This window comes from Brachionichthys hirsutus, chromosome 9, assembly GCF_040956055.1.
Source record: "Brachionichthys hirsutus isolate HB-005 chromosome 9, CSIRO-AGI_Bhir_v1, whole genome shotgun sequence".
Classification (NCBI taxonomy): Eukaryota; Metazoa; Chordata; class Actinopteri; order Lophiiformes; family Brachionichthyidae; genus Brachionichthys; species Brachionichthys hirsutus.
Genome location: NC_090905.1, coordinates 3,318,403 through 3,340,687, shown reverse-complemented (window position 1 = coordinate 3,340,687; position 22,285 = coordinate 3,318,403). Strand labels below are relative to the sequence as shown.

The following is a 22,285-nucleotide window of genomic DNA, read 5'->3' as shown; positions in this document are numbered from 1 at the left end:
TCCTCATTCAGCGATTTGTAGTTTCTCAGATGCCGCCGAGTTGGGATTACGTCCAGAGTAATCAACTTTAATGGAGAACTCTTAAAGCCGGTTGTACATTTCACCCGGGGATGATGATTCCAGTCGGACCTGGAAAACCAAAACCCTTAAACAAAATGTGCGCCCTGACAGACACGTTGACCTCATGCTGTTACTCAGATTAAAATCTTAATGTCTGGTTTGAGTCAGTAAAATACAGTATGCTATTTGGGGTGAGTTTGTCAATAATAAATTATATATACATATATATATAAATATATCTTTGTATGATGTAGAATGTTTGTGCTCCGTGGCCTTCAGTCTTTGCCCATCTATCTCTTCACACTCCTCGGTTGGTCAGCTTGCATCAGAGGAAACATTTTTGTGTAATTGATTAGACCGTTGTGTGTGTGATAAATGTCTGATTTCCCATTCAATATGCGGAACTCATTTATTACTGCGGTGCTCCCGCACCCGAGGACGCTATTAAAATAAAGAGAAATTTCTATTTATGTGAATTACGTTGGTTTGATTGCAGATTTGTGCTGAAATTGATCTGATTTACCCCCCCCCCCCTTCCTCGGATGGTTTGTCGTAGCGATGAGAATCCTCGATAGTCATTTAAGGCTTTTTGTAACTTGTGCCTGTTACAGTAATTTGCCTTCAAGTGCTTTGAAAAGTAGTTTCTTTGTGGACTTTGTAATGTTTTGTAAGGCTGTTTTAGATTTTTCGGCGGAGGATTATTTTTTATCCGACTAGATCTGGTTCTTACGAGTATACTGAACCCTTATTTTTGTGTATTCTTGAAGCTGTTCTTGACTATACTTTAACTAGCCTAAGAGCAGAAGATGGTCTGTTATAAAGCAAATAGTTCAGCTGTATTTTGTACTTGGTCACAATGTGTAATAAAGTGGTGTACACCAAAAGGTTTGAGCATATTTTTTTCTATTTGCAAATAATGTCACAAAATCTTCGTTCAGAACGAAGAGCCGATTTACAAACTTTTTTTTTTAAAGGTTTTGTAGAAGATCTTTCACGTCACAGGTGATTCGTCGGATCCTTTTTTAGAAGCTCCAGAGATTTCAATACAGTAATTCCCATAATGAAAAAGACTAACATTTCTAACGTGTAGCTTAATTAAACGCATGGAGCTAGAATAGAAAGATTTCCCTCCTGCTAAAGGCAGGACAGCACACGCATTAAATGTGACAAGCAGAAGAGGAAAAGGCTTGGTCCTAAAACAGCAGGACGCCGTCAGAAATAAGTGCACATTGTCCCCGAAGGCAGAACCTCGTCGCCTCCTCCGTGAATAGTCTCTTCTGTTCAACCCAGAAGAAAGTTCCGTGAACCCGCATCAACGTCCTTTGAGATTCACAAGGAGCAGCTCGCCATGTACTTCCCTGTAAAACACGACAAAAAGTTAAGTCATTCCACAATCGCTGCACATAAAAAGTCAAGTCCAGATCTGAACCAATTAATCGCTTGTAGCTGCTTTATTTATTTTTATTGCTTTTTTTTGTGCAGCACTATTTTTTTAACGAGCGCTCTGAAACAGCCCGATGCGAAACGTTTAGCTGCACTAACCCTAAATAAGAGGTTTGTATAACAACTCCATAAACGTCTCAAGTCTTAAAGGACCTTCTGATTCATCCAATCGTGAACAAGCACGCAGTCTGAGAGGATTCCGCCGCCGCTCTGAGGAAACCAGCGTCACCTGTTGTAAACCTTTTCTTGACCAGCGACATGCGGTAGCGGCCGCCCACCAGCTCCACGGCCATGCCCGACAGCGAGGCCCCGGAGCCCACAAACTGAACGGCCAGGTTGGGCGGGGGGCCTCGGGGAACCTCCAGGCACTGCCAGCTGACGCACAGAGTCCCTGAGCCTGGAACGCACACACCAGAAACATGAGCCCACAACAACAACAACGCGCTGAAGAACGTGACGCTGCTGTCCTTAACTCCAGAGTGTCGCCTAGCAACAAAGACAGCTGCAGCTGGTTAACTACTTGTAAAAACTTGTAGTGACAGTAATACTGTATTTTCTTTGCGTGTGCAGGCTTTTAATACAAAAAACGATTGCGCTGCTTCACCTTCACGCCCAAGGCTGCCGCTGGCGCGCTCTATTTTTAGAGGTAAATAGAAGCCTCGTGAAAAAGGGCAGATGTCCCGTGAGGAGAAAACCTCCATCAGTAACAGGCATTGTGCGATTCAGGAGACACGTTTAGGCTTGACGTTGATGTCGTGGCAGAATAATTGAACAACATGATTGATGCGCCGAGAAATTTAAACGTACGGGAAACCAATTTTACCGCTCTGACTAAAGGTGTAAAATTTATTGATATTCCTGCAAAGTAGTAACGAAGCAAAAGTCGTTTGCCGTCTCCATCAAATGATGATAAAGACGTCCAGTCTTCTCGGAGCTCCGGTGAACTTTTAATTGACTCATAAAGCAGAGGCCTCCTCTATCTATAAATGTTTCCAGCCTGCAACCTCCCATCAGTCGCCGGCGGCAACCGAACGCCCTCTCTCTCTCTGCTCCACGCCTGTGGCGTCACACGGAGGTAATAAAATATCATTAGATGAAAAAAGAGCGCAATAAAAAATGTGCTTGAAGGCAACCTCGAGCTCAAATTGGATTTATTTTAGACGTTCCCATCTTAAAGTTGAGCCACAAAGGCCTCCGTTATGAGCCGCGTCTTATCAGGGCGGGGCCGTCGGCTTTGCGCAGCGTAAAAAGGCGGATCTTTTACGTTGTGGTTGGCTCAGCGTTGGCCGATCGCCTCCATCAGGCTGATAAGAACAAGCTGCCAAATGGCATTTCTGCTAAAGGATAACGAAACAGCTTCAGGCTTCAAGCTTTGAAAAAGAGAAAGACGGAGGAGCGGACGATCTCTTGACATTTGCACGATGGAAATAATAATTTCAGTGGAAGGCAAATGGGAGCGCTAGATGACCAAACAGGCCGAGGTTCTATCTGTGTTTACCGGCGAGCGCTTTTCATATTAAACTTTCCTCATTCAGTGGCGACGACTAAAATAGAAAAGAGTGTCTGCAGCGGTGGCGCTCTGACCTTTGCTGTGATTGGTCGGGGAGAGGTTGGGGAGTTTCCACAGCAGCCGTCTTTCCTCGGCGTTCCTGCAGAGAAACAGTCGGTGAGGACGAACCGTCCTCACCAGCCTCCATCGTCCTATAAATCGCTGCTCACCAGGAGGCCGGCGGCTGACACTGCAGGTCGGTGGCGGTGCGGTCCAACGGCAGCAGCACCTGGACAGAGGTGAGCTGGGTGGAGGGCGCCGTGGCGGGGCAACAGTGGTAATCCAGTGACACCCGAGTCACCGTGCCGCTGCGCTGACACTCTGCAGACAGCAGGAGAGGCGCCCGCGCCGGGTCCTGAGACGACACCTGAGGAGACACACTCCGGTAAGCCCCCCCCCCCAGAGGGACGAGCGGCGTCAAACCGATCTCCAATCCCGACCTGATATTTGAGCAGGCCGACGTTGTAGTACGAGGCCTGGGGGTTGAGTTCAGCTTCCCTCTGCAGGTGGAGCTGCAGAGCCTGCATGTTGAACCAGAAGTCTCTGGAGTCGGGGTCGCTCTGAGACGGATCACTGCGGAGACACACAGGCTGGACGGTGACGGTCGCGTCCCGCGGTCCAGAACACAACTTTGATTCCAACGCGGCGCGCGGCCGACCTGTAGAGCAGCTTCTGATTTGGCAGGAAGTGATCGATCCTGGAGACGTTGACCAGTCTGAAGCTGAGCAGCGGAACGTTGGGGTTGGCTTTGAAAATGCGCGTGATGCCTGCGGGGAAGGACATCGTCAGGTCGCCCGTGATCTTCACCAGACACCTGGGGAACGGAGGAGAGAAACGCAGACACGGATTTGAACTCTCGTCACGGTGGAAACGTGCGCGGTAGGTTTTCTGTCATCGGGCAGCGTCCTGCTCACCGGTTGTGCTGTCCACCTTTGAAGTAGGCGTTGATGCATTCGGTTATGGCTGCCGCCACAGGCCACGCCTCCTTTGCACTGAGGGAGATGGGACTCGGACCTCGGGACAAGTGCACTGCAGAGAACAAAGGCGTGATTGTGAGTCAGGAATTCTCTTTATAGCAGGACATTTATCTGGACTTTGGTATTTTCTAACTTTTTTCTGGCTGCAGCTTAATATAGGCAGGAGGCATCAGTCTGACATTTTATTCTTGTGCGAATCAGAAGATTCTAAGCTCCTACACGACTCCTTTAAGCGCGTCCTGTCTCAGGTCAACAGAAATCAGAAACAGCCGTCCTTTCTGCCGGGGGCATCGTTAGGGTGGGGGGGCTTACACTGCCTCTGTTGCTGTTCCTGTTGCTGGTAGGGCAGAGGCGATGCTTGCCCCGCCCTGGCCGGACTCGGAGCTCGGTTCTGACCCCCCCTGTCGTTGTCCCTGGCTTGAGGCCCCCACTCGCTGGGGCTGGAAGAGGAGGAGGAGGTGAAGGAGGGGCTGGGCTCCAGCAGCGGGGAGGAGCAGAGAGACCGGGACTGAAACACATGGAGCGAAGCCTCGATCGATACCAGCGCCGGTTTCTTATCGGTGAACGACTCGGTGCGATCCAACAGCAGGTTTTCACAAATGTTATTATAGACTATTTATAGTTCTGGCATTTAACAATCAGGATGGTATTTATAGATTGACTAGAACACTGATATGGGGTCAGTTCATGGAAACAGATGATTGGAGAAACGTTTTTAAACGTCCAGAGACAAACATGAATTTAGGGTTAGCTCAGCTGCTAACACACGACTCGTACTCACTCTCTCACAGGCGCCGGGTCGGCTCGAGTTCCTCCTGACCCGGGTCGCTCTCGGAGGCGCAGCTCCGATTTTGTCAGCGGCGTTGTGCTTGGACCCTTCCAGAGACAAACAGAGCGGCTTCAAAGCAGATCTCAAATCAGATTACATCAGACAGACATCCTCTCGTCGTCGTGCCGACAACAGCCGGGGGGACGAGCCGAGAGAAACGAGCCGCCAAAGCGAGCTGGCAGAACCCCCAGAAACCTTTTTTTAAATCGCTGCTGGTTTAATTGAGGGATTTATCTTCTCCTCTTTAACTAATCCAGCATCACTCGTTCTCGATTTAAAGCCTCGTTCTTCTGTCTTATGTCGTCATTCTGAAATATCCTTTCAGATTAATTAGCAACTAAAGCAAGGTTGAGCTGAAGAAGCCCTAAATGAGGCATCGCACCCTGCTGATGGGAGGGTTGGGCTTCACGTCATCCTAATTCAAAAGGCGTTCTGAATGCAGCGCGAGCTTTCATTAGAAATCTTCCACGTTAAATTAAGAGGCTTAGAAACGCGGCACGGACAAGACGATGCAGATGAGCTCAAAGGGATTTCATCACCTGTGGAAGCCGATAGATTATAGAACGTATATAGAAAATAGATCCAGATCCAAGTTTCTAGAAATTCATTTGTTGTTTGTTGGTTTCCAGGGTCAAATAATTTCACCTTTACTTAATTTGGGACGAGACAAACGTGAGTAAAGCAGCGTTGTCATGGCGATAACGCCGCAGTGTGAGCTATGCTCTAGTTTTAATTAAACAAGTTGATGATAATTAAAGCATATCTTGTCTTTAAATATGTGGTTGATGAATTAGCTTCTTTATTCGGGCCCGTTTTATCTTTCTTTCATTTTGACGTCTGCTGATGAAAACTAATAAAAGTGATCAGTACCCTTGTGCGAGGTGACGCTGCACGGTATCTGCGCGTTCAGATCCAGACAGTCCTGGTCTTTGTCTCTGGAAAAACACAGATCCTCTTGTGGTCCAGAGTGCCTGGTGAGCGGGGGGGCGTTCCTGCGCGGCTCGCTCTCTGACGACCTGTGCTTTCTCCTCTCTCCTCCACCTCCTGCTCCATCCACTTTCCCGCCTCCTCCTTGCGTTTTGGAACCGTTTGGGGCTCCGGAGACGCCGTCGCTGAACGGGTTGTGGACAGAGTTCCAGTGCATCAGCTCCTTCTTGGACTGGGCTGCGGGCAAAGACCCCGAGGATCCGTCCAGTCGGCTGCCGGTGGAGTCGGCGCCAGGGCGTGGGGGGGTTAAGCCTGCTGCAGCCGCCAGCGACGACTGGTGCGTTGGGCTGCCAATCATTGTGATTGCAAAAGGGTCATCAGAGGAAACAGGAGGCGGGAGGCTCCGGTCTCGCTTCCGGTTTCTGTCCTTACACTTGGAGGAGGAAGACGAGGATGAATTTGGGAATGTCTTGTCAGTGCGAGTCGTGGAGAACGGGTCGCTCCTGCCCTCGTGGGTGCTGCGGGGCGGGGGCCGCGCCCAGGCGTCGGACAGGTTCAGAGCGTCCTGGGGGACGGTCCTTTCAAACGCAGAGAGGAAGGGGTCCTCGAGAGGGATGTGCTTGCAGTTCCACACCGACGACTCGATCTCGGCTGGCGGGAGGGTTTGGGAGAAAGCAGGGAACCGCATGGATGAGGGATCCATATCTGGGCCCGCACGAGAGGAACATGACGGGGCGACGGACCAAACGCTCGCAGGGTCGTCCTGCAGGCGATGACTCCGACCAGGGGAGGGGTCGCGGAAAGCGGCGAGAAAAGGGTCTGCGGGTCGTCCCAGTGTTTGGGTCTGGTCTTTATTCTGTGACACGGGAGGCCAGGCGGCCCAACCCACCGGCTCGGGGGACGGACCAAGAGGCTGATGGGAAGGCGAGTCCAGGCCGGAGTCTTCCACGTTGTCCGGAGAGGAGGAGTCTGACGAGAAGGCGGCATCTGAGGGATCAGACACGGGTCAACGTCAGAGAACCGCGTCGGTCCGATCGGCTCGTTGGAGACGTAACGCGCTTCCATCATAGAAGCTTTGCACTCTGGGATTGTATTTACAATCAGCGGCAACTCGTTTGTTTGTTATTTAAACATGCGTCTTACATTCAGAGGCACCGAAAGCGCTCTGCTCCCTCAGCTGCTCCCGACCATCGAAGCTTTTGGATTTGAAGGCCGACTCCAGCGGCGGCCCGAACATACCGTCTGAGCCCGACGCCGTCGAACTCAACCTGGCGAAGATAGAGGTGGGACAGAGAAAGAAAACGTCGAAGGAAGGGAGACTAGGAGGGGAAAAGGCCAGTGATGAAAGGCAGATTCTAAAGTTGGCGCTCCGCACCGCGTTAGAGCGAGACGACCCACCTGTTGTGATCGGTGCTGGAAGTGGACCTGCGTAGGCCCTCCTGCTCTCCGTCTGTAGAAACACATCGAGATGCGATGACTCACTGCAGAGGAAGGTCCCTAATCAGGACTAATCGCCGGCGCGGAGCTCTTTATGCAGGGAGGCTGATCTCGAGTGAAACGGCCCACGCGGGGGGAACCCTAACCCTAACCCTAACCCTGTTTTTGACGGGTTTCCAACGGCAACCACAAAGAAATAAACGGTGGAGACACCAAAATTAAAAAGATTATTCCCCGTCAAAGTGGAGACTCACAAGATAAAGGTCTCTATTATTGATATTGATAATTAATCTGCCGATTAGTTATCAGATATGGAATTCATACATAAATCAGGCTCACCCCTGTGGGGGGGGGCGTCGCCGTCTTCTGAGCAGCCACCTGCAATACTCAAGTTTCCTGCAGAGACAAAACAGAATACAACACAGAATACAACACACGGTTTATTTCTGATAGATTTATGAACAGGAAGGAGAAGCGTTTGAACTTACTGGAGAGATGCCGCTTGATCGAGACCTGAACGAAGAGAGGAGGGACAGATTTGGTGGCTGCAGGGACTCAAAGGAACAGGATGGTGCTTTTACTGCTACCTGGTTCCGTACCCCTCTGTTGGGGGGCAGGGTGAGCGCCCCGACGGTGGCCTTCAGCTCCTTCTCCGTGGCGGCAGACCTGCTGCGATTGGTGCTGCCGACGGGTCGGATCTGGATGTGGAACTTCTTGGGCTCGTCGTCATCGAAGTCCGAGTCGCTGGAGTAGAAGTTGTTCTCCTTGTCGTCGGAGCAGCGTAAAGGCAGAGGCGGCGGTCAAAGACAACAAGCGGGTTTTACACCGGGAGCAAAAAGGTACAATGCTGTACCGTGGTTTCCTTCATGTTTCTATGGAAACCATTACAAAACTGTCTACAGTTACAAATATCAAAAAGGTGCAACCCCTCCCTTAGTGCGAGCTGCCCCCACTAAAAAAAAAGGATATCATTCGGCGCGCTGTCAGCTCGGATGACAAATCCCTCGTCGTCCACTTCCAGGGGAGAACTCTAGATGAAATGGAACACGCCATTTTACACACTTCAGCCACATGCTATATTACACGCAGAAACGTCACCGCTAAGAAACTCGACGCTGCAGCCGACAGAGAGCTCTCCATTAGAGCATCCCGACGGAAAAACATACCCGTCAGAAATTAAAGTGAGAATCTGTGACGAGCTGACACACACACACACGATTGTAAACACTCATGAAGGTATGCACTTGCACAATTTTGGCTGCCAATCTGTTCCGAGAAACACAGGAATAAACCCGGGAACCTGTTATTATCACGCACTGATTTCCCACTTGCCTTCATTCCTCCAACAGAATCCCTTAAGAGCATACAGTTGTTGAACACTAAAATACGGTAATCTGCAGGGATTACTGCATCTTTTGGAGCCGGAAAGGACTGATAATTGAGTCAAGGATAGGGCGTGAATTATATTTGGTACTTACCAGCGCATCAGGCACCGCTGAGTCTCTGCAAGTAAAATAAAAACATGCAGGATCAAGATCAGGAAACAAATATATACAATAATCTATACAATTAAAGAGACCCCAGGAGGGTAGAGGACAACATGCGGGTTCATGCACTCACGTGGAGTCTGGCTCTTTGTCCCTCTTTCCCAGGCCAGGAATCCTGAACGCTTTTGCCCGACTCTTCTTCCCACCTTCGGGCGCCAAAGCCGTCATGTAGTCCTCGAAACCAATCAGCGCTGCAAACGGTCAGATTTACAACACTTTAAGAATACACAAATAGACGTTTACAGGCACACAAGCACTCACAAGTTGTAGCGTTGTGTCACTGAATTGTTGTGCGAGGCTTTCAATTCACTCCCGCTGGAACATTTCCCTGCACGTACCCGGCCTATCTTTGCCCGTGCCCTTCTGCTCTGCAAATTTCTGGATGAGGTTATCGATGCCGATGTTTTCCACATTCTGCTTGAATTCCTCGTGAACCTGCGGAGCCGAAAGGTCATTTGGTCATCTCAATGCAAAGATTCAGCAGCGACTATTTTATCGTGCTGTACCGTCCCCTGACACGTACCTGTCCCACCTGGACATGGGTGTCTTCTACAGAGTGGGAGTAACCTTTGATGAGCTGCTTCATCTGGCGCAGGTGGGACTCCTCGATTTCCTCAAACTTCTACCCACACAAACACAAACAGGAAGATTTGGTTGGATTTGAACCGACTCAAAATAAACACAAGAAATGATCTGGACTAGTTGCTTATTGATCTGCTGATCATTTGGTCCTCTGCTATTGCTTCTTCGATCTTCTGCCATGTCTCTCTCTCCAGGTACAGAGACACTCCCTCGTAATAACAAGCAGAAAAAAAATCTTCAAATGTAAAACACAGATGCGTTCATTGAGGGTTTTATGAGCATCTCCATAGAAACAGCGGCAGTAACCATGGCAGTGTGGAGGCAGTGATTAAAGGTAATAAGCAGGGTGCAGGATGTGCATGTGTGCACGGGGGGGGACGTGTCCCCTGGCCCAGCAGCAGTCAGAGCTGACCTGGGAGGACTCGCTCATCTTCTGCTCAAACTCTCCTCCCACGCGGTTGTACTTCTCGATGCACAGTGCAAACGACTCGGCCGCTTTCTTAGACTTCAGCTCCGCCTAGTGAGGAGGAAAAGGAAAAGAATGGCCTTTAGATCCTCGTTCAAGAAGCAGAAACAGAAACCGACACCCCTCCGAGTGACTCCATTCAATAACCTGTGAAACTAGAGCCTCGATCCATTCACAGGAGCATCAACAATCAAGACTAGAGTTTATTTTCCATCAGGCCCAACAATGACTCCTTATTCTGCTAAAATGACTTGTGTTTTGGTTCAAGCCCCCCCCCCCCCCCCCCTTGTGTGAACTAACCTGACGAGCATCTCAACAGTTTGCTTAACAAAATAATTGTCGTCTCACCTTCTCCACTTCCTTCTGCGGAGCTCCCTCCTTCCTGAGCCGGTCCAGCTCCAAACATTTGGCGTGGTACCCGTCCTTTGACTTCTGCAGGTGACCGCTCTGAACCTGCAGCGCCTGCACCGCCTCCACCGTCCCCACCATCTCCTCTTTGGTCTGGGTGAAACGCACATATACAGGCGGACATGCTGTAGTGTACAGGTTATGACTGTATTCTGAAGGAAACTGCAGAAGGGAGAAACCATTAATTGAATTAAGGAAAGAGGAAAGACACTTGATGTCCGTCTCCAGAAAGACACACGGGGACAACGCTGAGCCATCCTCCTGTCAATATAACAGTTATAACACATGGATTATAACAGAAGCATCAGATTTCCCTCGCTGCAGCTCGGTACCTTGCGATGAATTTTGATCTGTTCGTCTCCGTACTTGTTGACTTCCCGGATGAGATCGTTAAATTTTCTCATCAGCTCCAGATGACAGAGCGCCAGTTTGTCTGAGGAGACCCTGAACACATCCCACATTGGGGCAAACGTCCTAGAAAACACAGGGATGAGCATCAAGTACGCATGAGGAGATGAGATTCAAACTACGTTTTCTCCTCGTGTCAAGCATCATCATCAGAGAAATTAATTTCCTGGGACTGTAAATGTCATTTTCCTCATTTCTGAAGCGCAGCAACTAAAACTAACGAAAGGAAATCGTTAGACATTTAAATGTGTCGTTTAAATATTTTAAATTAATGTATAAAATCACACAGGATGAAATACCTGCCGATGCATATACTGCTCATTATCCCATATGAAGTCATGCGATCATTACATGTCCGTCAACGTTATAAATTCGGTATGCACGGATATAAATGCGACAGGGAGGTGGGAGAGAGGGTGAGGCGTCGACTCACCCCAGCTGACTTCCATTGCTGGCCATTTTGGCGAGTTTGCTCATGGATTTGGAGTAGGTCTCCTCAACGGCAGCGCTGCAAAAACAAAACACGCCTTCAACTCGTTTGTAGAACTCCCAAAAGCAGCTCTCACTTTGGGCCGACGCAGCTAAAACCACGGACACGCATCAACGCGAACCCGCCGGCTCCTGTACGGGTTGAACGCGAGTGCAAGTCGTTAAAGCTTCCCCCCGCTAAAGCTTCTTTATTAAAGATGCTCATGTCACCACAGGAAGTGCAACGCTAAAATATAGCCTCTCTGAAATAGACAGCAGGGTTCTGAGTGTCCCCTGATAAAATGGAAGATAATGGCATCATACGTTCTGTTTCCTAGTGCTTAGTGGAGCCTGCGAGACACAGATTTATTGTCATCAGTGTCGGGTAAATGTTGCAATAAGATGCATATAAATGATGGATGGGCTTGTTGTGAAAGGCGTGGACGTAAAAGTTTAATCACCATCTGTAGAGCCTGGAGAGAGAGAGAGAGAGAGAGAGAGAAGAAAGGAGGGTTGATCCAAATATCCCGGGGGTGAACAGAACCACGGAAAGCAAGTGCCGTCGGTTTTAAGCAGCGACCTCGGAGGTTGTTGGAATTAGAAATGAGTCAGACTAACTCAACCTGGGTTCGTTTTTATTTGCTTAATTCAGTTTCTTAAACTCATTTCTGATGTAAAATAGATGTGTTGAAGCATCATAAACGACGATTCCACATGCCAGACCAGGTTTCAGTCAGGAATACGTCATTTGGCACGAGGAAGATCTGAGCAAAGAAACATCAGTCGAGCGTTTTATTCTGAAAGGTCATTATTAATCATTAACATTTCCATCGATACGGGATGGGATTTAAACCAAAACCCATTTATTATTGCTTATCTTCGTTTAAAAAAAGTAAACAGTCGGGAACGCAGAATTCCTCTTCCCATCACCAGCGTCGCCTCCCACTCACACGTTCACAAATACGCGCGAGCGTTACCTCTCACGGACGAACTCGGCGAGCTCCTTGGCTGCCAGCTGGCCGTGCTTCATGTTGTGGTAGAGCACATCGAATCCAGCGTTCTTCTCCCCCTGCCAAAGCACAAATAAAACAGAAACACGCCGTCTGTTAGCGCCCAGCAACAGCGAAGCATCCTTTAGGAAGTCCAGGGGGGGAGGATGTAAGGCGGCGCTAACGAATGAAGATTAAATGTTGGGAAATCTTTGCTGGATTGTGAGAGGCATGGCCTAACCGGAAGATTAAACACCCACAAACACAAACGCCACCCAGGTTAACTGAAACCACCCTAATGGGAGCTGTGGAGTTCCTCCAGCCTCCCCACATTTTTCAGTCAACGGAGGGTCGAGCTGTCTCTGCAGATAGAAACGTAGACAGCTGCTTCTCAGGACCTAAAAATACCGCATCGGAGGAGAACAGGTACCAGGGGAATGGCTGGAATGCCAAGGAGGGGGGTCGCCCAAAGCCACAAACACGGCGTGCAGAGCAGAGACTCGGACCGAGACGCCGCGGTTTGGAGGAGAGTCTCAGACGGGTCGACGAAGCGGGTCCTGGCAGAAAACACCAACGGCACCGCTGATGACATCAGCTAATGAGAGCAATTAAATGCCTTGCTGAATATTAAAAAATAAAAAAGAAGCGCTCAAGGCGATGGACTTTATGTCAGGACCGGCTGCAAACCCTCACGGGAAGTCTTCCTCAAGCCCCACAATGTATTCTTAAGCCTTCGCGGAATGAAAAGTGTCTGATACCCGCCGACCCCCCTCTTGGCGATCTCTTTTTTCATCTATTAAGTCGACCGCTTTGGTCACGCGCGACGGATCCATTATCATGACAAAGGCGGAGTGATGGGAGAGGAAAGTGGAATGGGGGGGGGGGGTTATTGCATCAGTTCAACTTTTTCATGAGGAATTCTGAAGACCGTTGGTGAGCGACAGGGAAAACTAAATAAATCCAACACGGGAAATTCCTCAAACCATCAGTTTCACCATCACGATGTTAAACTTCAGCAAGAGGCGCGCTGAAAGGAAAAACGAGTCATGGCTGGCATTTGGAGGATATTTTGATGTCCAGTCTGCAACTCATTCCTAAAAAAAGCAAATCCAAGGTGTTGTAGCTCTACTCAGTTTATAAATCATGCATATAAAATCTTTGATCTAACGCTGGAAGATTCCATGAAAGGATTTTCCTGTCTTAATAGGAGCAACAACCGTTCACACCAAGACTCATGACTGGGAACGCTCCGGGATTGATATGGAATTCAGCCAGTGGACAGATCAACGCTACTGCCTCATCCAGGCTACCATTACCGGTGTTGTGGTGCAGGAACAAGGCCTTTACAGTCCGCCTGAGACCGGATCCAGTGTCTGAGGCATTCCTGCTGTGTCATGCAACCCAGCCGTTATGTGAAACCAAGCGGAACAACGGCGGAAAAGCCAAGGAGGAAGCTGGAATTCTGCTTCTATACCGTTTATCTACGGATTCATGTTTAACCCGCTCAAGTCTCAGCTGCTCTCATCTGTCCCAAGTTAGTCTTCATCTACTTTTAAGATGTATTATTAGGGTTATAACTCCTTTCAACATTGACCCATATTTGATTCGTACAGAGCGTTCAATAAAGCGGATGATTGATGCGACGCTGTGACACAACGTGGCTGCATGTCTAACGCAGAATTCCCTCCGCACCTGCCTCAGACGGAGCGTCAGGCGATCGGCCAGCAGGCTGGCCCGTCTGCCGGTGCTGCTGCGAGTTCTGCTGACTCGCAGAAGCTTTTTTTCTGCCGACTGGGCCGAAACAACAAGCCCGGCAGCAGAGGGGGCGTCAATGACATGGCGAGTGTGTAGCAGCAGCCTGTCAGCGGCGGCGACTTCATGGGATCAATTTGCCGATGGGGACCGGGTGCAGTTGTAGCGTGGGCCGTTTACGGCACCCGCAGGTTCGAGTGAGAAGCGGAGTCGGTGCATTTAACGCAGATAAATGGAGGTACGCGGCCGAACGTTTTGACGGCGGGGGCATTTTTAATCACCCCGAGCTGAACACATTTTATGCTGAGAGTGCCCCCATTGTTTTATTTGTTCTTTGCAACCAACACATGTAGGAACTCTTCTGATTTCTACTGTACAGAACAAAGCGGCTGGTGATGACGGGGAGTACAACGAGGCTGGTCGGAGAGAAAAGAGGAGAAAAAGAGGAGCGAGGGACGTGTGAGAGGCAGGAAAAGCTCTCCACTGTGTTTACCGTTCTCCACCAGCTGACACAAAGTGCTGCAGGATTAAAGCATAAATAAATACATTAAAATACAATGGTGTTGCCTTAAAACCCTTATTGTGTTAGTCAGTAAGCTTTAGAGGTGCATATTCCGGTATTCCCAGGTGATCAAATTACACCAAACTAATTACCCCCTCCGGAGTAAACCGGGTTTGTGGGTCTTTGAAGGCTGCTTGAAGTCATTGCTTCAAATCAAGCGTATCAAAGTGTATCATAAATTAAAAGAGAAAAAAGCCCATTATTTGTATTTTTGATCGGTTTTCAACTACATCGCTCAAAGCTTCTGAAATTCCTCAAAATAAATAGCAGCTAGTTCCGTAATAACAGGTTGAAACTGACCTTCAGGTAATTTTACACTGCGCAAAGGGATATTATCTCCTACAAGGAGTGTGATTTCTTTCATTGGTGCAAAGCAAGCAGGGGAGGAAGACGACAAGCGCTTCCTGTGGTGACCAGCGGGGAGCCCGAAGTTTGAACGAGAATAGAGCCAACAGGCTCAGAGCCTCGTGGCTGTGATTCAGCTCAAATGAGTGTGAAAATATCTGGTAATTATAACTCCTGGTATCAATATCTGATCAATGAGGCCATAAAGTGGTGAGTGTGCGTCAGTATAATATCTATATTGATTAATGATCTCATTCTTAGACTAAATCAAGACACTTACCCAGAAGTTGTTCTGAAAGGCGGCCATCTTTCCATAGAAATTCACAGCAACCTGGAGTGGAGAGCAAAAAGGTGTATTAGAGAAGGAGCCGACATCAAGGCTGACTAAATCTAAATCTAAAGCTAAATCTAAATCTAAAGCGCCCGCAGGAGGCGGCCTCTGCATTATTACAAAGAAGGTCCTGACTGTATTAAAAACTCAGAAGAGACCTTCAGTGTAGGAAGATCAGAGGAGAGCTTAATGAATGACTTCAAAAGACGAACTCAGGGAGGGACCTGAGGAAGGAAGCAGGCGGGGGGGCGACAGGAGCGAGGGGAGTTGAATCGATGAAGGGAGAGAGGCAGAAGGAAGTGAGGCGGTCACTAAGGAGACAATCCCGGCCGGTTTTAGCTTCAGCGCTCCGCGCTGTCAGCGGCTGCTGCGGTTCAGCTCACATCTCTGGTCTTATTCTTCCATTATTCGCCGAGTAACGAACGCCCTCCAGCCAATCAGAGGTTGGCAGGTGTCAAGGTCCGCCATCACTTTATTTATACCCTAGGAGGTGGACTTGGTTTGCACACAGTTCTCGACAGCAGGAGGGACGGGAGACAAATGCAGGATAGGATTTCAAGGACAGAATAACTTTGGGCTTAATTTAGAGAAAAGACCAATAAAAAAAAGGGGGCAGAGATCGGCTAAAATAAGACTCCAAACGTCAACGAAAGGTGCACGGGGAAAAGGTGCAAATGAAAACCACTAAAATAAATACAGGATTGTTCATACCAATGGGCACGCAACGAAAATCACTGGAAATTGCTCCAAGAGAATCCGTAGATAGAGTAGTTCTTCCAGGAAAACCGACATACAACGCTCCAGTTAGCTGTATTCTGCTGACTGTGTGTGTGTGTGTGTGTGCGCGCTAACAACAGTGCTTTTACTACATTGGCAGAGACTCAACTCAGACCTGGTGACCTGCACACACACACGCACACACACACGCACACACACACGCACATTAGCTCAGCAGTGGGACAGCAGCCTGCAGACATCAGCCTGCACGGCAGAGCAGGTTATTCCTGCACAGGAAGTGCAATAGACGCAACGAACAAAGAGAATTGATTACCGGTAATTAATAAACCAGTTTGGAACGCAGGCAACACGATCAGACCATGTGACCGTTTTACAAATGAATGATTCCAAGCACACTTGACTTTAAGACTCCTTGATTAGATTTTCTTTGTGTGTGTGTGTGTGTGCGTGTGTAGGGGTTTTTCTGATGTAATGCATACGCTTGATATTGATTATCAGTACTGTATAAATGTATCTGTCATTTTGAATAGCAGTGCTTATTATTTACTTGTGTGTCCTATGAAAATGTGAATTTATATACAGTATATTTACATATATATTGTTGTTCCCAAGCAACATGATTGTACAACGGATGCTGGATACAATAATATTTGCAAATATTCAAGCTCCGAGCTAATCACGACTGGCGTTTTGAGCCTCGCTGGTTTTTGACACAAAACAAAGACAGAGAGGCGTCCCACCAGGGCCCCACGTGGACAGCGGCCACAGTGGGACGTATGGAAGCAGCTGACAGCCCAGCATTCTCCATCTGCTTCCCACTAAACGTTCAGCTGATATCAGCTCCGAGGTAAACAGAGCCAGAGTGGAAGTCGGGAACGCTGCGACCTTCATTTCCATGCAATGGAGATCACCCACGAGTCAAAGGATTCGCGTCTCGCTGAGGTCAAACTGCTGCAGGAAGAAATAATTTGTACTGACCAAATACACAGATTCCTTCTCCCATTCCTTTTAGAACCGTCCATCACGTTCAACCAGACAGGATCGTCCCAGGTTCAAAGTAAAGACCCTTACAGCAACGCCAGCGTATAAAATCACAACGTGGATCAGAGCGTTTCCCTCAAATGATTGATCATCCGGGTCAGAACCGAGAGGATAGAATTACCACGGCTAAAACTCAAGAACATGAACGGGTCATGCATTCGGTGGAGGTTTAGGAAGAGCGTTTCTTGTCGTTCCGTTTTGTCTCGAGCCCATCATCCACGATCGACCCTTGTTTCCCACATTTCGACAGGTCGCAGACAAATGACTATAGCGTGACCCGAGGGGCGAGGTCACACAGCCGGTAAAGAAACAGGCACGTCATATCATCAACAGGCAGACAGCAAGTCGGTCAGAGAGGCGAGCCGATCAGCCTTATCAGTAGTCGGGCATAAACCTTCTCCTGCTCTCTGCCATCCTCACACTCAATCATGAAAGATTAGACCTCAAGAAAGAGCAGATGGAGTGAAAGATCTTCCCCAGGAAATAAAGGGGACGCCATTTATGTACTTCCTCCAGGAAATAGAGGTCAACATTTATTCCTTCCAGCACCCTCTCCATCCATGCTACGATTTTCTATTTTTGCCAAAAAAAGGGATGTACATTTAGAAGTTTCCACGAAGCAAGGGAGGGGTAGGTCACCGCCATCTCCGACCTCATTACCCCCCCCCCCCACCCCCCCTGCCTCCCTCCTCCTTCCAGGAGAGGCAGGAGATGAGAGGTTGGAGATCGCTCCCCGTGTTTCCCCGACAGTCGGTGAAAACGCCTCCTCGTCGGCTTTGAGAGCAAAATAAAAATGGAACTGGGTTAACTGCAACGACTGTGGCATAAAGATGCTTCACTGACCTCTTAACAGGCGCACTGAAGCAAATCGAGTGAAGAAAGAAAGCTCCGACGGCGGTGAAAGATCCATCGGGGTGAGCCGACGTAGCCGGATGGGCTAGTCGCCCTCTGAACCCACATTCATTGGCGGCGAGACATTTTCGGCGCTTCCTTCCTCTCCATCTACCCCAGAGGAGCTTTTAACAGAAGCTTTGTTGACTCACTTTCACTAAGACACAGTGAGAGTCGTGGATTCTTGAGTTGGAGGCCGAAGCGTCTTTTCTGATGGACGCCGCGAGCTTTTAAACCCGTGACCATTAGAGATGTCTGGAGGCGGAGACCCGGCAGCTGGAGCCTCAGTCGACCCACTCGCCCGTCCTTCAGCACCACTTTTAAACCCGACTCGATGAGGCGTGGACGAGGGATCATTGTGCGTCACGCCTAATTCCCCCCCCCCCCCCCCACCCCACCCACCCTTCGCCACCTACTGCGCTCGTTTGCCACATCTAAATGCTTTGGATGACTCACATCTGTGGTGGGGAAACGAGTACGGGACTTCACCCCGTGGATGTTTAGTGGTTTCATAAACACGGCGCCCCCACGTGCTGCGCTGACGTCATCCAATCGGCTATCGGCGTCGACGCAAAAAGGCGCGTGACAAAGATTATTATTTTGAATTTAGTATTTCCGTCACCAGTTGAATTAAATCTACATCATCAAGGTTCTGAACTCCAAGGAGGTCAAGAGAGGTGAAGGGCCCTTTAGACCTTTAGGATCAATAACCAATAGATCAGGTCACAAAATGATTCAGAGCCGTCAATACGTCTCGCCAGCTTCATGCAGTCAGCGGAGGTCAAGGGTCATCGTGCGACCTCAATGTGAACTTTTGACCAAACATCTGGAGGTTCCAACCAACAGTCAGTTTTATCATTGATTATAGGAGGTGGGCTTTTTCTTTTCTTTCTAGTAATCAATTAACTTTTTTTTTGGTATCACAAAGAAATTAATAAAAATGTAAATGGTAATATTTCGTTGCCTAAAGTGGAATCTGTCGCATCATTTTTTTACCAGAAAAAATCAATCAATTATTCAGAGTTTCTGATTAATTTGATGTGGATTGATGACTTGCTTCTTTTTACCGCCACGCCATTTCAGCTATTGACCAATAGCTTTAGTCATCTAAGCTCGTCTAAGCTCACAAAGTGGCCACCGTTAAAAACAGGGGCCGTCCTTAATGGTGACGCACTGAAACCGGCGCGGTGGCAGAATTACGCCCTGCATTTATCGTCTGAAGCGGCTCCACAGACGCTGAACTCACTCGTTTGTCTTGAAGCAGCAAACGCACAACAGACAGGAGGGCGGCGAGTGGCCAGCGCGACCCCGGGCTGCAATCTCCTCATTATCCTGGCTTGAATGTGCTTTTTGTCAACGCGGCCCTCGGCCCAGACCAGCCTGTATCAGCGTACCAGGCGGAGCGCCGCATCCGAACGCCGGCGTGGGAGCAGAAACAGCCTCACAGCTCACAACGAACGCCACGCAAAGCCGGAGACGTTTGCAGAGGAGCAGCTGTGACATGAGAACCGAGCTGACGCCGCACTTTATCGGGTTCTATTGTATTCTTAGAAACCCATTTAGTGCTCGACAACCAGTCGGCACATTCAGGTCGTCTGACGACAATCAGAATGTTTAAATTGCAAATAAATCCATTGCACTTTCTCAGAACACTGTGTATTTGTCACCTTTTGTTTGTCCATGTTGTATGTTCACTGCGGTGTGCACAGCCCTCTACGGCGGTAAGCAGGTAATAAAATCAATAAAATAGGAATAGGCTAGGCTGCCAAGAGGGCAGGTGACGGTCACAATCACTATAAGAATAAAAATTGCATAGAACTCTAGCAGTGACTGACGTTATGTGCGTCACTGTGGAGCACGAATGCAGACAAGGTAAAAGAAAAAAAAAGAAAAAAAAAAAAGAATGTTTAAATAGGAAAAGCAGCAAACCCACCCAGCAGAGCTGCTGCAGCCCCCCCCCCCCCCCCCCCCCGACCCCCCCCCGTCAAACTTCTGATTGATAACTGACTCCAGCGCATTTTAGATTAATATCCTGTTGATTAGAAAACGTCATTTCTCTGAACATCATCGAGAAGCCCGACTGTAAATACGGGTTAAACCCGTTATTATAGCACCGCCGTCATTATGATTATTTTTTAACCTCTATTATCGCTAACACTTTGTGAGCATAAAATTAACTAGTAACCCTGAAACAGATCCAGGTCCAGGGGGGGGGGGGGGGTCCAGCCCATCCCAGAACCGCCCCATCTGCCATAAGGAGACCTTGGCTGGGCTCAGTCAGAACCTGAGGCGAGCGTTTCTCTGGAGAAAGCCTTAACAAGTCGTCACCTGAGCTTTTAGCTCTGCAACAACAGCACAATATTTATGACATCATAAATATATTGCATCGTAAATCAACATCTCTGAGTCGTGTTTTGCATTTGAACAGCATCAGGTTTGGGTTTCTGGTTCCCGCCTCTGGGTTCTGGCCTGTTTGGCAAAGCCCAGGGAATGCCTCTAGCCCTCTGGCCTACATATGAGGCTACACATGTATAATTAATGTATTAATGTGTTGCAGGATGGCCAGTAGAGGAGGAGGAGGAGGAGGAGGAGGAGGGACCCAGGATGGCAACGAGTTATCGTAGGAAGATCCTTATGGGTCACAGAAAGAGAAAGAGGAGTCATCGGGGGGGCGTCGAAGAGTTCTCCTGATGAAGGTGCACACGAGCACGCTCGGCAGGTTGTTGTAATCTCCTCATTATCCTGGCTTGAATGTGCTTTTTGTCAACGCGGCCCTCGCGAAGTGTCAGTCAGGCGAAGTGTCAGCTTTGTAGTTTATTCAAATAGAAATGCATAAAAAAGAGAGAGAGAGAGAGAGAGAGAGCACGTCTTCTCTCTTCTCCTCCCCTTTCTTTACTTTCCTTCTCTCAGAGTCGAGCTCTGACGTCCGGAGAGATAAAAACTTGTGCTTGAAGAGCAGCAGCTGCTGCAGAACCGCTTCTATTCAGTTTATTTGCACAAAAAAAAAAAAAAAAAAACTTTATAAATCAAAAACACAGGTGACTTGTGCTCTACATCTATATATGTTTCTGCACATTTCTTATCAGAGTTATAACGACAGCGCTGGCATCAAGCCCCCCCGAAGATGTCCGTGTCCGGGCCGTCTCCGAGACAATTAATGTTCACATTAAATACAAATAGAAAGCTCTCCCCCGGCTTCCTTTCCGTCACACCAACCCGGCCGTGCCTCCCGATGTCAAGAAACCCAGGAGATTGTTTTGTTTACTCCTTTGATAGGAAAAGGACCGGGAAGCTTTTAACTCTGAACTCCCTTCGCTTTCAGAGGCAGAGGCGGAACAACAACGTCAGCAGGCAGACGACCTCTTTGGGATTTAAACGTACATCCAGCCAGTCAAAGGGGAATTCCAGTCTGTTTGTTTGCACCTCTTTGGAGTGAGACTTCCCACCTGAGCAGTCTACATTCAGATGACAGTTCCTACATCTTACCCCCCCCAGAAATACAATCAAGCAAAAACCAAAACAGCCATACTATCTTCTGATAAAAGATTAACAGTCTGAATTATTTAAAGACACTTTTCATTGTGTTCTTAACGTATTTGACAGCATAGAAGTAGTTTCGACCACAACCTGAACGCATGTTGTTGATGTCTCACCAGATCCTTCTCGACTTGTGTCTCCAGGTTTTAGTGCCAAACAAATACTTCCCACACTTCTGAGAATTCACATGGAATATCTAGATAAATACCGGCCGATATTTACATTACATCAGCAGCTGCCTCCATCTAAGCAACGAACCCCACAGAGGTTCTCTTATCCGTTACATCCAGTAGGAAAACAAACAAAAAATATTATAATAATATTCTCCGTCATGTGAGATTAGACTAATGTTATAATAATAAACACCGCCCCACCTCAGCAGATGATGACGTTATTGTTTGTTCCCTACTGAACTTTATAATTACATGTTCCACTCAAACATTTACTCTCCTCTGCACCTTCTTCCTTCAATATCGGCTCCGTTCATTCTCAAATATGCGTCTCTACGCCTGCTGCTGCTGTAAATTGCACAACGCGATATTTTTAATAAAGCGCAGATCTTCGAGACATTTTCTGAACGGCATTTGAATCGCAGAATAAAGGGGTTAAAGAACATGAATTTATTACCTGCGCAGATTCCCCCAACAGCGATTATGCTGCATTTCCAACGCCGCTTTTCCTGCAGCCGAGGTCGGACGCGTGCAGCCACCCCGAGCGGCTCGCGTGTAGTAAAAACAAAATCCACCACAGGTTCCAGTCGGAGCCCGAAATCCCGCCCCGCGCTGTTCTGATTGGCTGTTCTTGAACGCCACTCACAGGGGAGCCTGTAGGAGGCCGAGCAACCATAAAAAGGTGGGTCTTAGAAGGTATCCCGCCCGCCCATTGGTGCAAATTAAATGTTTGACGCCCACAGACGCTAAACGATAGAAAGGTTCTAGTAATTTGTGAAGGGCCCGTGGGGGATTCCACCCGTGGGGGATTCTGACTTCATGTTAAAA

The 22,285-nt window shown here is 48.4% G+C and overlaps 1 protein-coding gene and 1 long non-coding RNA gene across 3 annotated transcripts; one reads left to right on the top strand and one right to left on the bottom strand.

Annotated features, from left to right (window-relative positions):
• Positions 1–1,284: 1,284 nt before the first annotated feature.
• fcho1 (FCH and mu domain containing endocytic adaptor 1) lies at positions 1,285–22,003 on the bottom strand. Its single transcript, XM_068743340.1, has 27 exons — positions 21,915–22,003; positions 15,030–15,080; positions 12,079–12,170; positions 11,067–11,141; positions 10,558–10,699; positions 10,166–10,318; positions 9,764–9,868; positions 9,293–9,391; positions 9,108–9,204; positions 8,843–8,960; positions 8,701–8,725; positions 8,192–8,252; positions 7,822–8,003; positions 7,711–7,735; positions 7,562–7,618; positions 7,184–7,235; positions 6,929–7,053; positions 5,763–6,772; positions 4,811–4,927; positions 4,395–4,537; positions 3,967–4,077; positions 3,711–3,866; positions 3,493–3,625; positions 3,223–3,419; positions 3,088–3,152; positions 1,733–1,900; positions 1,285–1,418 (listed from the first exon to the last, which is right to left on the bottom strand). The coding sequence occupies exons 2-27, from the start codon at positions 15,054–15,056 to the stop codon at positions 1,390–1,392; spliced, it is 3,564 nt and encodes a 1,187-aa protein (XP_068599441.1). The 5' UTR covers positions 15,057–15,080; positions 21,915–22,003; the 3' UTR covers positions 1,285–1,389.
• On the top strand, positions 3,155–14,400 carry LOC137899318 (uncharacterized). 2 transcript variants are annotated; one of them, XR_011105644.1, is made up of 4 exons: positions 3,155–3,291; positions 3,380–3,437; positions 3,559–3,931; positions 14,222–14,400. It is a non-coding gene; the product is annotated as an uncharacterized lncRNA (long non-coding RNA). The 2 variants fall into 2 exon arrangements; XR_011105643.1 differs by lacking the exon at positions 3,155–3,291 and having other exon boundaries at positions 3,303–3,437.
• Positions 22,004–22,285: the final 282 nt, after the last annotated feature.